The 16,841-nt window shown below is 40.1% G+C and overlaps 1 protein-coding gene across 1 annotated transcript in view; it reads left to right on the forward strand.

Moving 5' to 3' along the window:
* The window catches only part of CPA6 (carboxypeptidase A6), a 90,960-nt gene extending 84,441 nt beyond the window's left edge, over positions 1-6,519 (forward strand). Inside the window, exons 10-11 of the mRNA XM_076328952.1 lie at positions 4,579-4,663; positions 6,304-6,519. Of these exons, the coding sequence (XP_076185067.1) occupies positions 4,579-4,663; positions 6,304-6,491 (273 nt within the window). The 3' untranslated portion in view covers positions 6,492-6,519. The remainder of the gene's footprint in view (positions 1-4,578; positions 4,664-6,303) is intronic.
* The last annotated feature ends 10,322 nt before the right edge of the window (positions 6,520-16,841 follow it).

The following is a 16,841-nucleotide window of genomic DNA, read 5'->3' on the forward strand; positions in this document are numbered from 1 at the left end:
CAGTACTATACAGGGGGCTTATAAAAAAGATGGCGGCAAACTTTTTAGCAGGGCCTGTTGCAACAGGACAAGGGGAAATGGCTTCAAACTAAAGGGGAGTAGATTTAGACTAGATATAAGGAAGAAATGTTTTACGCTGAGGGTGGTGAAACACTGGCACAGGTTGCCCAGAGAGGTGGTGGATGCCCCATCCCTGGAAACATTCAAGGTCAGGTTGGACGGGGCTCTGAGCAGCCTGATCTAGGTGAAGATGTCCCTGCCCATGGCAAGGGAGTTGGACCAGATGACCTTTAGAGGTCCCTTCCAACCCAAACTATTCTATGATTCTATGAATCTATGTATCTCCCATTTTGGCCTTGAAAGTTGCAGTGACTTTTAACTTACTAGTTTAAGCTAGTTTACTCCAAAGGAGCTTAACTGCACCTTAGATTTATCCTGTGCAGAATAAATGATGTTGTCAGTCCCTGGAGCTTCGCTGAAGTTTCACTCAGCTGCCCTCTCAGGAGGCTGAGTAGCCAGCACTCCACAAACTAAACTCTCTTTGTGGGTTTATTTCTGTTAAGACACTTAATTTCAGCAGCTACTAAAAATTCTCCTGTCTGATGTCATTCCTGTGAAATAGAGCAAATTAGAAGTTAACTAAACAGCTAAAAAATGAGACTTGTGGGGACTGACCACCCAGCCCTGTACTGACTGTGAATAAATCCATGAATCTTTTTATTCTACCTTCTGCACCCTCTTTTGGGGAGTGGCAAAGAGAAAGGAGCTCCCCAAGTGAATTGGTGACTATTACTTACCAAAAAACATAGACTGGGAATTTAATAACACAGGATCTCATTCCTTTGAAGACCAGCAGGTGCAAGAATAGTTTTTTAAGAACAGACAACACAGCAAAAGGTAAAGACATGGTGTTTGGAAGAATCAGCATCTCCTCTGCAAGTAGGTGATTATTGGGTATCTGATGAAAATATCCAGAGTAACATAAGGCAATAGCAGACACTGTGTCAGGAAATTCATTGTAAGAAAAAGGAGTTTCTAACTGAGAGTTTTCACACATACCAGTAAATGTTCAGTACATGTTGTTCTTGTTGTTCAAGGGCTATTTCCATTCTGAGACAGGGAGTAACTGCCCCTCAGCACACACACTCTATCTTTTCATCCACAGCTTTCAGACCAAAGGAACCCAGGTTTTGATGTGTAGTAGATGTTCCCCAGGTTTATGAGACCTTGGATCACGTTTCTCACCAGAAGGAGTGGAGCACAGACCTAAGGGGACAAAGAAAGACACTATTTTTGACAACAGTCCTGGACAAATGGAAGCCAAATCCCAATTCTAAATATTTTGCCAGTATTTGGACTCTATACTTCTTTTTATTGCAGTGGGTCAAAAAGAACAGGGAGGTTGGAATAAGAAACTGAAGTAATTTCCTGTTATTTATAGAGCTCGTTATGGGGATCATAGTGAAAATGAATGGAATACTGTTGCTTATTTATTTGTGTGTTTTAATATTTGCCTACAGCCAAAGGCTCTGCCACCTGGTGGCTCCTAAATGTATAGTCTTTAATATTTGAAGTGTCTAAAATGGTGACTTAGGCTGAGGTTTCAGATTCTCCAGTTCTCTTGGAAATTACCGTGAGCTGGAAAGCGGCAGATCTCTGTTTCCTGCTGCTGATGGAACAGGTTTTGTGGGTCTACACGGACAGTGTACAGCAGACAACTGTAGGACTCCACATGCATAGCAGATAAAAAACATTTGGTGCTAACAGGGGGCCACAATTAATCCTGAGCAGAAGAAAGGATGTTTCTGTCTGGGTCATATCATTCTAGTGAGCTGTCAGTTACCATTTCAATTAAAGTGTTCAATTATTCAGAGTTGCTTTGAAACTGGAGAGCTGTGTACTGGTCACAACATGCATATTCTGTTCTAATTTAGGCACAACTCTCTTATTAACACTCTCCTGAAATCTGTTCTTTTAAGATACTTAAAATGAAAGTGCACTTTCAGATTGAAAAAAACAGCAGAAACATTCATCCATCTTGAGAGTTTTAAATTTCACCTATTTTTCATCCCTCTTCCTTCTTCCTGTACAGTCGTTTGCCTTAGTGTTTGCAGTGAAGTTATATGGTATGACTGAGTTTGTGTATGTCTTTGTAAAAATCTGGTAATTTTATGTGAAGCTTTCTACTTGAGGGTGTTCAAAGACTGGTTGCCCGGATTTATTCAGGATCCAACCTGCACAGTATCCAAGCAGCAACCCTCAAGGCTAAGAGCATCAAGTTCATAGTGCCCAGGGACACTTGCCTACATGGTGGACATGGACTTGGGTCACTCCTGGTCTGGCCTCCAGATGGTTGCTGCCTCTACACAGAACCCAGTACTGTTGCGCTAGTTTTAAATGGGCATTGCCAAACTATTTCTTCAGAAAGATTTCAACAGGGCTTGCTTCTATTGTCTCATTGCTGTACAATGCGTAACTCATGCACAGGGAGTCTCCTCCTCCTGTTCTGGCTACGTTCTCCTTTCCATGGCGTGTTTACCAGGGCATTGCTCTCCACCCATCTCAGCTCCGTCAGCTGAGCCCTGCCTCCTGCTCCCTTGGCGTCAAGCCTGTTGTCAGGCCGTCCCAGCTCCACACCATGGCCCTGGGATGGTAAGCACAGCTGCTTGCCAAATTTCTGTTGAGCAACTCAGCCCGGTACTTGGAGCTTCAGTGCAGGCACCAGGCAACAGCCCCAGGCTGCAGCTGGAGCTCCCCACTCCCTGGAGCCCTGCGAGGCCCCACTGCCACCACCGTGGCCTCGCACTGCCACCCTGCCGCCCTCACAGGGTTCAACACCTCCAACCCCATCATGGGTCTTGTGTGTCATGACTCACAGAAGTTGAGGCATCTGTAAGAGGAGGAAGAGTCCCAAGTGACAGCACTTCCCCCTTCCTCAGATGTCCTCCCACCTCCTCAGCTGGTGTTAGGGTGAGTCAGAGGTTACCCCTCACACTGGCCGGCGACCACATCCCAACCTGGCAGAAGTTCCCAGCAGCATTGACTTCAGCGGTCCCTACCTCCACGCACTCTCTCGTGGAGGTGGCAAGAGGAAGAGAAGGGGCAAGCTGAAAATGTCAGTGTCTCCGGCACTATCATCCCTGTGCTGAGAAACAAATAAACAAAAAATCTAGTTGTGCCTGATGTATTTTTATAGTGGAGTAAAAAAGTGCTCTTCCATTTGCTAAGAGCAGTTCTCAGTGTAAAATAAACTCTCCAAAGCCCTACTTGCTGGCCAGTAAGTGACAATGAGCTTCTTTTTTTTTTTCTCTGGAATAACATTTTAAAGGAGTTTTCTCTGGCTTCTCTGCTTGGGTGGACAAAGACCCACAGCAGGAATGCCTGCATGGGTGAGACTGAGGATTAAGCCAGAATCCCGATTCCTGACAATGGCAAACAAGTGGAAGGCTAGGGAAAACATATAAACGGAAAAGCAAGTATAGAGTAATCCTTCCCCAGTGCATTCATCTACTGCCTGATGAATAACAAGGTAGGGACCAAGTTAATGAAGACTTGCATAAACTGAAACCTACAGCTCTTCAGTTCACGGCAATAAAACAACTAAAACAACCATTGCAGCTTTATCCAGTGGTTCGAAGTCCAGCAGTTTCTAGCTCCAAAGATGTTCATTTCCTGCTCTCTATAGGGAGATGGCTCTGTGTTTTCCTAGATGTTCCCAGCCTTCGCTGTACATTCTCCAGGATCCTTTTCTTTGGTATCATAATATTCCTTTTTCTTTTGAATATGTGTGTCCTTTCTTTGTGTTTGGATGCACTATCCACATGTGACCCTCAGAATTTGCCATGGGCCAGGCCTTCTGCACCCAGTTTCACAGGATGCCATGAACCTCCTAAACCGACTGCATCCATATGGATGTTGAAATGTAGGTGCTGATTTTCCCCATACAGTACTGAAATCACATTTCTGCAATAGTGGAAAGAGTTCTCCAAGCCTACATCATCTGGCCCCAGAGAAAGTTAGACCAGCAGTGAACACTCACCTGTCCGTCAGAGATTCAGGAGTGGAATTTGCCTCCTTCCTTCTTACCACTCTGCTCACTGAACCACTGTGCAGTGTCACCAAGAGATCATTTCTCCTTCACAAGCCCAGCAGAGATGAGGTTTAGAGGACTGGGAAATGCATCCACAGGTACTGGCAGAAAATGCATGCATGGCTTTTAAACTGCATAAAAAAGAGATTATTTCATCTCATGGTCTCACATGTTGCCTAAATTTGTTGTGTCACTAAATTGGTATATATACCTATAACTACAAATACTTAATGGCCGATCATTCACAGTGCAGTGAGCTGCTTTATGCCATGAAAATATCAAACCAAGTTTTTCAGGGAATTAGGGAATTGCTGTCAATAAAAATAAATAATGCGTTTATCCTTTAAAATAATTTTAAATTAGCTGCCACGGACTCACAGAACACAGCACTGCACCCGGAAGTCAATGATCTATAGCTCAGGTTCCAATCCCATTACAGTATTTAATTCAAAGTCTAATTTATGTATTTGGTTTTCTCCCACACACAGGAATCAGCAGCCTATAATGCTGTTAATGCTCTTCAGTCAGCCTATGGTATAAGATACAGATATGGACCTGCATCTAGCACTTTGTGTAAGTTTTCCTCTGGCACAGCTTTGTGACTTTGACCTACCTATAGTAAGAAGGAGATTACCCTTATTATAACAAAGAAAGCAAACGCTGTTTAAAGTGAACTTTGTTCCAGTTGTGAATGGTGAGGAAGGCAGAAGATGAAGTTTTGTAACCGATTCAGTCAGTTGATTGCAGTAAGATTAACTCAAATGATGCAATAAAAGAGATTAAAATGTAATGCATTTGAGAAGCGAAAGCCAGCAAATAACATGTTCAGAACATATAAAACCAGATTTTTAAAAACAGAAAGATAAAACAACATCTTAAAAAGCCTATCTTTATCAGATACTGTAAATGCACTACTAAGTTATAAAATATTTCGGAGGAAATAATTCGAAGTAGGTTTTATTTTTCACCATTACTTTGCCTCTCCTGTGCAATTGTGATAGATACAGCTATTCATAGAGCTCATTCTAAAATTTAGGGTGATGTCTTTAAAAGCTAGGTTTCAAATGTCTCTGTGTCTAGATGATGATAAATTATAGCAACAGTATCTTTATTTGGACATCTTCCATTTTTCAGAGAGCGATTTCAAATGCATTTTTCCCTATAACAAAATATCTTTAAAATATGCCTTTTAAATATGTAACAATATTTGTCAGGCAAGCCCTCCACATGGACAGGTAAGAGAAAAAGAAGTTCAATAGGTTTCAATGAGACTTTTTTTTTTTTTTACTGAAACTATGAGGCCTGAATGCTCGCAGTAATGATAACAGACATCATTGAAAAAGTGAGAAGCTTAAGTAAATAGCAAGATTTTTCACAAGTAACCTCCTGCATCTCCTCTGCTGTTGCTGTGTTTTAGCTAGAGCTCCACTTTATTGTGGGCCTCCATCTCACAGCACGGTTGTCATCTTATGCTCATTACAGTGCAGTCAGTCACTATGTCAAAGGAAGAGCAGTGTGAATTAATGCTAGAATTGCACAGAAGACAGCAGGCCACATGAGAGATGGATCTTTATATAAATATAAGTGTCTTGGGTAATCAACATATGGAGATAACGAAAGCATAAGAAGCACACTTCCTCGGGAAGGTTTGTTAATATTAGACACCACCTATGCAAATGCTCTCATGCTGTAAGGAAATGGTGAGAAAACAAGACAGAAATTAAGAGAAAAGAATTTTAAAAGCACTTTGAAAAGAAGGTAGATTACTTTATCAACTTTCTCCCTTCTCCATGCAAAGGAATTGCCTAAAAAGCCCAAGTTAAACCTCGGAGCGTGCAGAGTTTCAGTCCAGCTTGGAGATCTTTGTGGAAGCAAAGCTTTTAGACTGCACTCGCCTGGGGACAAGAACAGTTTGAGGCTTTATTCTAAATGTTCTCTTTTATTAAAGTTTTGCTTTACACAAAGAAGTCAGTTATTAATTTTTTTCCTGTGAAAACCAAGGGTCTAATCCGTATTGTGCTGAGCACCTTTCACCAGGTGCTGGGTGCCCATGCCCTTCTCTGAAGGGTCTTCAGGATCAGGGCAAGCAACAGCTGGAGCTGCAAGTATATTCACTGAGTCTTGGAGACAAAATGCCACAAGAACCCTCTGGTGCTTTCAACATGACCTACATTTAACATTTTTTAAAATTTTCTCTGAATTCCCTCTTTCAGATGTGAGTTCTGGTAGCTCTATGGACTGGGCCTACAAAAATGGCATCCCCTACGCGTTTGCATTTGAGCTGCGTGACACCGGCCATTTTGGATTTTTACTTCCCGAGACGCTGATCAAACCAACCTGCACAGAGACCATGCTTGCAGTTAAAAATATAACTCTTCATCTGCTGAAGAAATGTCATTGAGAGCTATTTCTAGGAGCTGGAAGTGAGCGTTTTACTCCCAGTGCTGATGCCTTTCAGTGTGTTCAGTTGCCATTCTAAGCTTGGCCACTTTGAAATTACAGAAGCTAATGGGAAATATCATATTGTTTCTACCAGATTTACTCGGTGGGAAATGGAAAAAATCATTTAATATCTGCTCTACAAAAGTCCATAAAGTTGATATACTAACTTAGTTACCAGTTTGGTGTAAAATAGTCTGTTCTTTTTGCAATAAAGCTTTGATTCTGCAACTTCAGTGGGGCAGGTCCAGGTCCACATACAGGTGCCTGAAATAAAACTCCACTTCCAGACAGTCCCTGCCCTTACTCCTTTCCCTAACAGGAAAGCTTCCCTTAGTGGGGTCTCTCGAACCAAGGGATAAAGTTTACATTCACATATATGTACTCTGTGACCCAACACAGGCCTGTGTCTACAGCAGTAAATGGCATATAGTTGCAGCTGCCTGTGCTTGCAAGCAGCAATGTGGCTTTCTTCTGCATGTATACATACATATGTATATGCACTTTTGTGATTTTTTTTTTTCATGTAACGCAAGAATTTGACCAAGGTTTCCTTTAACTGTTCAGAGAAACCTATTTTCAAATGTATATATTGGGGTGGACTCAAAATCAACATATTGCCTTTGAAAATGTAACTTTCCTAGAGATGTGTAAGAATTATAATGAAATATTGTTGAGATATACAATACTCTGCTTTATGGAGAGACAAAGCAACTTGCCATGACTTGGAACTTGGAAGCTGGCAGTTGACCGGTGCATCTGGGTTCTGCTGTGGTCAGTGTCTGCCCGTTTCCATCAGCTAAGGATCTAGCCTTAAACTGTAATTAACTGATGTTAACTGATGTTTTATTTATCAGTATTCTTGCAGTGAGTTCTGTAGCTCTATGGCTATGTGGCTGTTCTTCTTGGAAGTCATCTTTTTTGCATGTTTTAAACAAATTAATAATAGATTCTTAAGTGAGCTGGAGGTGAAAACAGAAGCTTTACAGCTGAAATACAGTGAATAAGCACCATGTTTGAAAGAATAATAATGAAAGCACAGAGAATATAACAACTTGTTGAGGGGGTTTTGGTACTTTTAAAACACTATTTTTTTGATCTTCTTATACCTGCAAAAGCATATATTTTACTTTATTAATTTTGAGCTTAATCTTATGCCATAACATGTTAAATAAAACATTTGTTAATAAAATCATCAAAGGCTTTTGAAGTATTCTTCGTATTTCATTTAATTGTTAAAGCTTTAGTTCAAGGATGTGACAATTTTACCTATCTGTAAAACATTACTGACACCAAGAATGCGATATTTTAAAAAACCTACATCCTGTCTAAATAAATACTTGGACTTAGCAAATGGGCAACCTTTATGAGACTAGGGAGCACTGTATTTAATTAGGAATACCATTGTTCTCAGGACTGCAAAAGGCAATCAGTGAGCAAAGATGACAGAATTGCATTCTATTTGTTTAACATTTTGTTAATAAAAATATTTATTTTAAACAAGCTTTCTGAAAGCCTGTTCAGATTTGATTAGTTCAGACTTGCTTGAGTAATGCAAGTTTCTATGCTGGTTTAATAAAAATCTAGGGGACAGAAGCTCTCAAAATATCTGTCAGCAAAATTTCCAATTGCTTATGACCATAATCATTAAATATTTTAAAGACAGCAATAACTGTCTGTTGCTATGCACAGATTCTTGACCAACAGTGTTGATAGTGGTGTAAATTAAATATTAGCACCAATTGTTGTGAGTTATTCTGGATTTAGATGATAAGATTGAACTACTACAAGGACATAAGAGACTGAAGTGAAGGACAGAAGGCATGAGAGATGCCTAATCAGCATGAGGCAAATTTACCTCTGGATTGCTACAGTACAAACCTTTCCAAGTATGGGCCAGGAGAAACCAGATTCAGATGTGATGGTTTGATTCCTGGTCATAGTCCAGCAGTTCGTCACATGAAACATTTCAGCTTTATCTTTGTACCATCACAACTCCACTGGTACTGAAAAGTAACTGAACTCTTGGAGCAAGAAAGGGAAAAACAAAACAAAACAAAACAAAAAACCTCTTTTAGTTACCAAAAGGACCTAACATCGTAGATCTAGTTGACCTTCTTGGACAGGAATAATTGCAAGTATTCTTACATTTATCTAAGAAGCTTTGACATTTAGAAGTACTTGATATCAAAAACAGTCCATGAATAAAGCTACATCCTGGTATCTGGATGGACTCCGCCTGAATACTATGTATTATGTGCAGCTGAAAACTCTGAGCTGAGCTTTGAAGACCTGTGCAGGGCAATTTAGTGCCCCATAGCTGAATACAAGTGTAAACAGTCTCTGAGCCCTTTAATTTCAGGGTCACTAAAGCTGATCACAAAGACAGTCACTAGAAAAGAACAAACCCTATTTCCTGAATTAAGAATTTGTAAGACAATTTATCAGCAAGAGTGATTCTAAACAAAGTCGTTTACCCTAAGGAAAGAACTACTAGAAATCAGCTATTTGGATATGGAACGACAGAATTTGTGACTTACAAATGTTACTTCTCTGAACAGCTCTTTTTATCTCCCTAATTGCTTACTTCTCTTCCCTTTGTACTTCTCTTCAGCAGTCTTTATTGCCTACAGGACAACTGAATCGATAACTGGTCTTGAGAAAAGTGAACTTATTTTATGATCGTAGGTATAGTTTATCATTCAACACAATGAAAAGTACATGAACAGCAAAACACTGGTTATTAACCCAGCAGTCAAAATCACATATATAATGATTATGTGAAATCCAGGAGTTACACTTCCATTGATTATTGACAGAATAATTATAACCACTTCTGCAACTTGGAAAAAGTGCTCAGACAAGCTTTTGTGAACATCTGTTCTTTTTTTTTTTTAATAGCTTTTATTTTTTATAAACAAAACCCTGAGATTAATTAATGTGAAGGAAACAGGCCTATGCCTCTTCAAGTCACCCTCCCCAATAACAAAACAATTATCCTAAATTACCTTGAATCATCATTTATAAATTGATAAAAAATTGGCCTTTAGAGGTCAAAACAGGTATTGAGTTTGGTTGCAAACCTTGAAGAAAGAGCACAGCTGATGGGTGAAGTTCTCCATGTGTTTTTCAGAAGTTGCTTCAAAAAGGCCAATGTATTTGGTCACTCATGTAACACGTAAAGCCTATGGAAAACTGCAATCCTTTTTTGAAATTTCTGGGGTTTGAATAGAAAGAGTCCAAATGACCTTGAATGCCAACATGCATTTACTTCAAAACATCCAGTGCCAGTCTGCTTGTTTATAACAAACGACAGTGTGCGGACTGCACTACCTACTCGAGGACTGCACAAAATAACTGTTCATTGAAAAGACTGCATCTAATTCTTAAGGTTGGGAAGAAAGCATTATATTTTCTACCAAAAATAAGTTACTATTCAACTATTCTAGTTTATTCATGTTAAACAATCCCTTCCCTTTTTATGTTCACATTCAATTTAATGGTACCACTCAAAGAATAAGCTATTCGATAGCATGAGTAGAGTGTAAGTATTTTTGTAAGCCCTTTGACCTTTCCTTTGGCTGTGCAAACCTACTGTATCATTTCCATAGTTCACTGTTATACAGCAGTCACATTCATTGTTAAAAAATGTTAGTCTCACACATAATGACTTCATGTTTTTGACTTCTGTGCCTAAAAGCCAGATGTTACCATTTTTGTGCAGTACTTAGGTGATGGTAAAACACCAGAATAATATCTCAGATGCATAGAGATACAACTACCCCTCTGCTGTAGAAAACAGGACAAGAGAACAGAAGTTCAAATAAATTACTGAGAGACTTTTTAAATATAAACCCCGTGACATTAGCTATACTTCTTTAAAAACATTTTTAAACGCTCACCACACAAAATACCTTTTCTGAGTTGTAAATTTAAATGTCTTCTGTCCACGGAAAACATAGGCCATTTGGCATGCTTAATGTGTGCCTGATTCTCATACTCATTCAGGATAAAATATTAAGGTTCAAACAGCTGTACTTGCTTCCTCCTTCACTGTGTAGGAGGAAAGCTGGGTGCGGAGAGAGCTGCCTTCTGGCTGACTGCATCGATAGGCTTTCAAACCCTACCAGCACCACGAAGTCAGGAGTACTGATGCTGTTGGCGGCTCTGTCTTGGAGGAAGGTGAACAACTCCAGAGTGGTTTTCACAGTCCTCGGCTGAACGTGCCTGTCGCCCTAAGCGCGATGCACTGGTTGAGCAGCTTGTCGGAAATTCACAGCCTTAGGCTGCATGTGGTGACAAAAGGGCCTGCCTTAACAACAAGGTCTTCTGTTAATATCTGCAAATTTGGGGTAACTAGAGTCACTCCAGAGCAGTGAGCTAACACATGGCTCTCCTTAGCAAATGATGTCTGGGGCAAGGACATTTAGAATAGGCAAATCTTTAGCCCCTGAATGCTTGTCCTTGCCAGACAGGCAGGAGTGGTCAAGCAGAGTCTCGTCTCTCTCCCTTTGCAGATCCTTTCCAGCCCTCTCCTGAGAGACCGAGTCAAGCACGGCAGGGCTTGCCCTTGGATTTAGACATCAGGGAATGCACTCATAAATAATAGATTCAAATGTTAATTAAAAAAACCTGCCACTGTCCCCAGCCATGCAGCAAGTGCACTTTGCCTGCAACAAAGAAAATCCATCCATTGCCATAAAGACATGGGGTAATATATTTCATCCGTCCTGCCTGCTCTTAAGAGTTCAGCCACCTTAGCACTGCTCAGCGTTATTGAAAAAGACATGCAGCAGAATAGCCATAACAATGAAATATTTTAATCTACCCTCAGGTCTATAGGAGCATATACTTTATCTCAAATAATAGGTAACCGCTTCTGAAATAAATATTGTGGTACGACTGCGAGCAGGTGTTTTAGTCTTTCGTACTGACTACTATGTGCCAGGCTATTCCTCTGCATACCAGGATGGCTCGATGCTGGGAGGGCTGTCTCTTTTTTTAACCAAATAATGAACCCTTTTTTTTTTTTTTTACCAATTCTGAACAGAATATCAAGTTAGGTCTGAAGATATATACACACAAAAGAGTCTGAGAAAGTTTCATTTTAAGAATTTTCAATTTTCTTGAAAATAATGCATCTGTTAAAATCACAGCTAGAGTTTTCAGGTGGCTTATTGTTTTCAGCATGTCATAACTGAAAAAAACAGTATAGCAGCCTGAAAAGCTGAGCAGAAATTACTGATATACTTACTGTTTCATTTCCCTTGTTTCATTTCACTGTTTCTAGATTGAGAAAATCTGGGTTGATTGGGCTGAATTGAAGGAGTGCAGTCAAAAAGCTGAGCGTAAAGGCTTCTTCTGTGCTTAATGAGCTAGAAATAGCTACTTTAAAAAAAAAAAGGCAACTTGTTATATTTTAAGTTCTTTATACAGACTAATTGCTTTACTCTGTTTGAATTAAATTATCACATTCACAGAACATAGTGTGGTTTGGAATGATGTATTGTTATTTTCCTGGGAGCCAGCCAGTTTTCTAAGGGTTAAATGAGTGAAATGCCTGCTAGTGTGGTAGGAGAACCAGAGCTGCTCTTTGGCCTTGTTAGCACAGAATCTGTCAAAAAGGCAAAATACACTTGAGCCTTATCTAACAGGATAAATTTGCTGTATCATGCTGCATGCGTCTCCATTTCTCTTCCTCCATCTCAAAAAAGAAGTGAATACTGTCTGTCGGTGACGACTTCAGGCTATAAAAGTGCCTAACTTTTGGTACTAAATTTAAATCATGAACCTGTTAAAATGTGTGAACTTCCCCACATACCTACGCAGATCCATTCACGCACAAACAAGATGTCTGTCTGCACAATGTGTACTGTGTGATGGTTTATGTAATGGTGTAGCTGCAATTCTTGGCAACCACAGGGCTGCTGATAGCAGGCAGCATGTGTTCAGCATCTCTCCTCTGCCTGCTGGAAGCACACAAGTTCAGCTCGTTTGGCCAGTTCCCTAAAAGCCCCCAACACTACTTCACTGGTGCAACACAAGAAGTTCTCCTCCTGGGGTTGCTGCAGCGTATTTCCGTGGGTTATCCACTACTACCATTAACACACCACCTACAAGCTCAGATCATGGGCCAAGCCCTTCATGTGTTGCACCGTACAGAGCTAAGAGGTTGGGTTTTGCTATTGCGAATGCTTAGGGCAGAGGCTGTAAGAAGGTGTTACGCTCTCAACTCCCAATGTGGACTGCACCCCAGAAAGCCTTCGTTACCTCGTGGGTTATGAAGAAGGCCCTATACCATTGCCCATAGTGACCAAAGGGTTGTCTAAGGCTGTTCCCGTAAAGTCTGGAAACACTGAGGAGAGCACTGGAGGGCCTACAGGCCCATACCAGCTGCCACCAGGATTTCTGGACTGCTTCAGCCCATGAACAATTCTTCCATATATGAGCCATTTGCAGGAATACATTTGTAAAACAATAATTTTAGACAAAAAAAAACCCTTTTCTTACACATTTTAAAGATTTTCTATTAAAGCTATTGTGACTATTTTAATGAGGTTTCTTTTCTGAGAAATGAGGTCCCTTTTCCGAGAAGCTGAGGTAGAAATAACCTGAAGTTGCTGTCATGCTGAAGGCTGTTTAGGGAGTCAGTGGATGCAGTCCACTACCTGTCAAACACACACCTACCAACACTGCGATAACAAGTGCAACCTTCAGGAGATGTCTCAGCAGAGACCTCACAGCAAACATTTCTGAACACCGGGCTACTCTTCAGAGAGCAGTTTTGGTGCAGACTGGCTAATGAATGTTGGGAAGCTTATCTACAACTGTCTTCTTTTGAGCTGAGAGTAGGAACATCACGTTTCCACAGCTGTCAGGACTGCACTTTTCAAAAAAACATTAAAGACTGTATCAGAGTTTTCACAGAGAAAGGAAGGTCCCTGCTCATTTCACACTCCTCTGCATGGCACCAGGGGAAGGGCTCCTTCGCTGGTGTGCCTGGTTGCAGATCCGCTGGCACCCAGACCATCAGAAACAGCGTTCTTTAAAATCGCTGGAATCACCTTCCTGTTTTTCGCTTTTGCCTCTTTGAGAATCTTAAGCAATCCATCAGTGCTAAAGCCTGAATATGCGCAAGAATAACTCTCCCCCATTTAGGTGTCTACTGAAGGACACACAAAAAGCTGATTTCTTAAAAATTCCTTTTTGGATTCAGTGATTTCCGTTCTGCTGAAAACTAAGAGTTTGCATGTACAGGCGGTGGTGGTGGGAAATAATCCCAGAAGACAAATGATTTATGAAAAGTTTTGTCCAAAACCATACTAAGTTCAGTATGTATCATCTTCATACTCTAATTCTGAATGCACAGACCAAAGGTGGAACATTTGGAGCATGTTTTCCATTTTCACTCGGTATCAGGACTAAAAATAAAGGCAAAGGACAGAAGTCTGATATGGAGTAGAGGAAAAAGTCCAAATTACAGAGCGAGACTCTAGGCCCCAAGAGCAGCAGAGATTACTTGGACTAGTATAAAAAGGCATTTTTATTTTTAACCAGGAATAAAATCACTGAAGCACCGACACTTAAGAAAGATGAAAGGAAATAATGTTGAATAATGTTAATGTGTTGAATAATTGGAGGACTGCTGGGTCAGATGGCCTACTGGGAGAGCAAACAGCTATCTGTGACTAAACAAACAGTTGGAAGAACAAAAGTTAGAAAAAAATTGGCAAACAAGGAGAGACTAATCATTTTAGATTGAATGACACTCTGTGAGAAGTATAAAAATATCTTCATCCTGAGTAAGTAAAGTAAACAGATACTGCTGGGATTATTTCTAACAGTAACAAGCAGAGAAGACCAAAGGGACACTAAAATCAAGAGAATCACTTCTGCGTTCATCTGATGGTGTCAGAGCCCACAATCAAGCTTCTCTTACCTAAAAAATTACCTGCCTTTGGACTACTCCCATGGGGACAACGTTAATTAATATTCAGGAACCCTGTGACATAATTAATTTTTAGTGTATGTGGATATTAGCAAAGAGGTAAAGGTATCTAGTAATGCTCACTACCTTCCCTGGCAATTACAGTGTTTCCCACGCCATGCAAGTTGGCACCTTTATCTCCACCTCTCCAGCTGTACGTGTGGATAAAGCTTAACAGAGCAAAACTGGATGGGTATTTGCTGTGTGAAGAAGCAGAGCAGTGGATTCCATACAGAGGTAGCAGAAGTCGTCTGCATTATATTTGAGCCGTATTTCCGCTGGGAATGTGTATAAGTGTAAAAAGCGCCATATATCTGCTGCAACATACTGGAGACCAAAAGGTAAAGAGACTTAAGATTAGCTTCCTTTATGGAAAGCCTCACTTGTCATAAAATTCATCAAAATATTGATCCCATTGCATGGTAGAAGTGCATTTCTTCTTCCGCTTTTCATTAGACATTCATAAAGCCATGCAATGATGATTTTTCTCTATTCTTCTGCATTGCAATGCATTTCGTAAGTACACAGCTTTTCAAGAATAGATTGATACCATAGCTGAAAAGGATAACGTTGCAGTATCACCAATAAACAGTATGAAATTAAAGACATGTAATAAATTCCAAGCAAAAAGCAGTACTGGAACCCAGGAGATGAGACTCATATGGGAATGTTTCCAAGGAAGGCTCCCCTAGGCTTCACTAAATCTTGACAATGTGTATCTATTTAAACCACACTTTATACTCAAGTTCACTTAAGTATAGAAGTCAAGGCTGCAATGAAAGGGAAAACTATTGGATATGTATCATTTTACTTGCCATTCAGTGTGGGAAATTGTTTTAACACAGCCAGAGTCAGTCTATTTGCCTAGTATAGATCTTTTTAAAAAGGAACAATAAATAAACAATAATCTTTAAACTCTGCAAATTTCTTTGTTATACAAAAGAGTATTACTTATCAAGGCTCACACACATCCATTACAAATCTCTCTGTGCTTCACCTTAGGTATTCCCTGACAATCATATACACCACCACAAAAAAGATTCAAACCTTTAACAGCCCAATCACTATTATTCAGCATATTGACAACAACCGGTGATAATCCTACAGCCAAAAGCGTTACTTGAGATTTCAGAGATATCCCAGTAAATCCTCCCATTCCTTCATGTCTGGAAAAAAAACGGGCAGCCCTTGTACCTCCTCCTGGGGAACAGTAATGCAGGGTACTAAAGAGCAAGGAGGTGTTAAGAGTTACAGGCTTACCGATGCTGCCATTCACCTTCTGTTTTTTCTGTATTCATCCCCTGGGGTGGAAGGCCTCAGCTTTCACCTGTCTGGGAGGAGAATTTCACAGTCCTTCTGCTCTGAAGGTGAGATTTAACTCATCTGACTTCAACTATATGAAAGCTATTCATCTAAACTAAATTGACTTGGTTCCCTCTGTAGTCAGTAGAGAAAAATAAAGGATGTAGAGGATGACAGGTCACATCTATCTTAGACTTGGTACCATCGGTACTACATGAGTTACTCATCAGATGTTAGTCTTTTTGCATAGCAAGAGTCCAGATGACTGTTTAGACTAGGTCCCTAGTTTTTATAACTGATAAAATTAATTAAGACAAATTCCACCCTAGGATGAGACATATCCTTTAACTTCCAGTACATCAACCATGCTTACATACCAGCTCTGGCTGAATTCAGATGCCTGAAGTTCTTTCTCTCAGGGTTGCCCATGGCATGTGGGACATTCAGGGAACAAACAGCCTTCTTAAAAATAAATGTTATTTATTTTAGTTGTAAACATTTGTCGAATAGAAAATAATGTACACATAATCAGCAAACTCTCTACATATATTTCTGTCATGTAACTTCAACTATAATTCAGGCAGACCTAATTTCTTCAGCCACCACAAGTGAAGCCTGGCGTCTTTCAGGTGCTGTGGACCATGAATGCTTCTCCTTTTCTGTCCCTCTCTCTCATGTCTCTTTTAATTCCACCAGTTATTTTTGTTACTCTACATTCACATTTCATTTCTTGTCCTTGTAGTTTGCTGGAGAGGGAGCCAAAAATGTAAGAGCCCCCATAAATAACAATTAGCCATCTAACTTTCAGTTAGCTGCTTGATGCATTCTTTTTCTTCTTTTTTCCTGGACAGATTTTTTACAAGTTAAATAAATGCTACTATACAGCATACAGAAAATACCAAAGACACACGACATACCAGTACATGAATAATCAAGCAATGTAGAGTATTCAAAATCTATCATAGGGCAGTTCCAAATCTGTCACCGAAAATAGCAAATTCCAGGGCTGGTGAGACCCTGTGG

Source organism: Aptenodytes patagonicus, chromosome 2 (assembly GCF_965638725.1).
Source record: "Aptenodytes patagonicus chromosome 2, bAptPat1.pri.cur, whole genome shotgun sequence".
Lineage (NCBI taxonomy): Eukaryota > Metazoa > Chordata > Aves > Sphenisciformes > Spheniscidae > Aptenodytes > Aptenodytes patagonicus.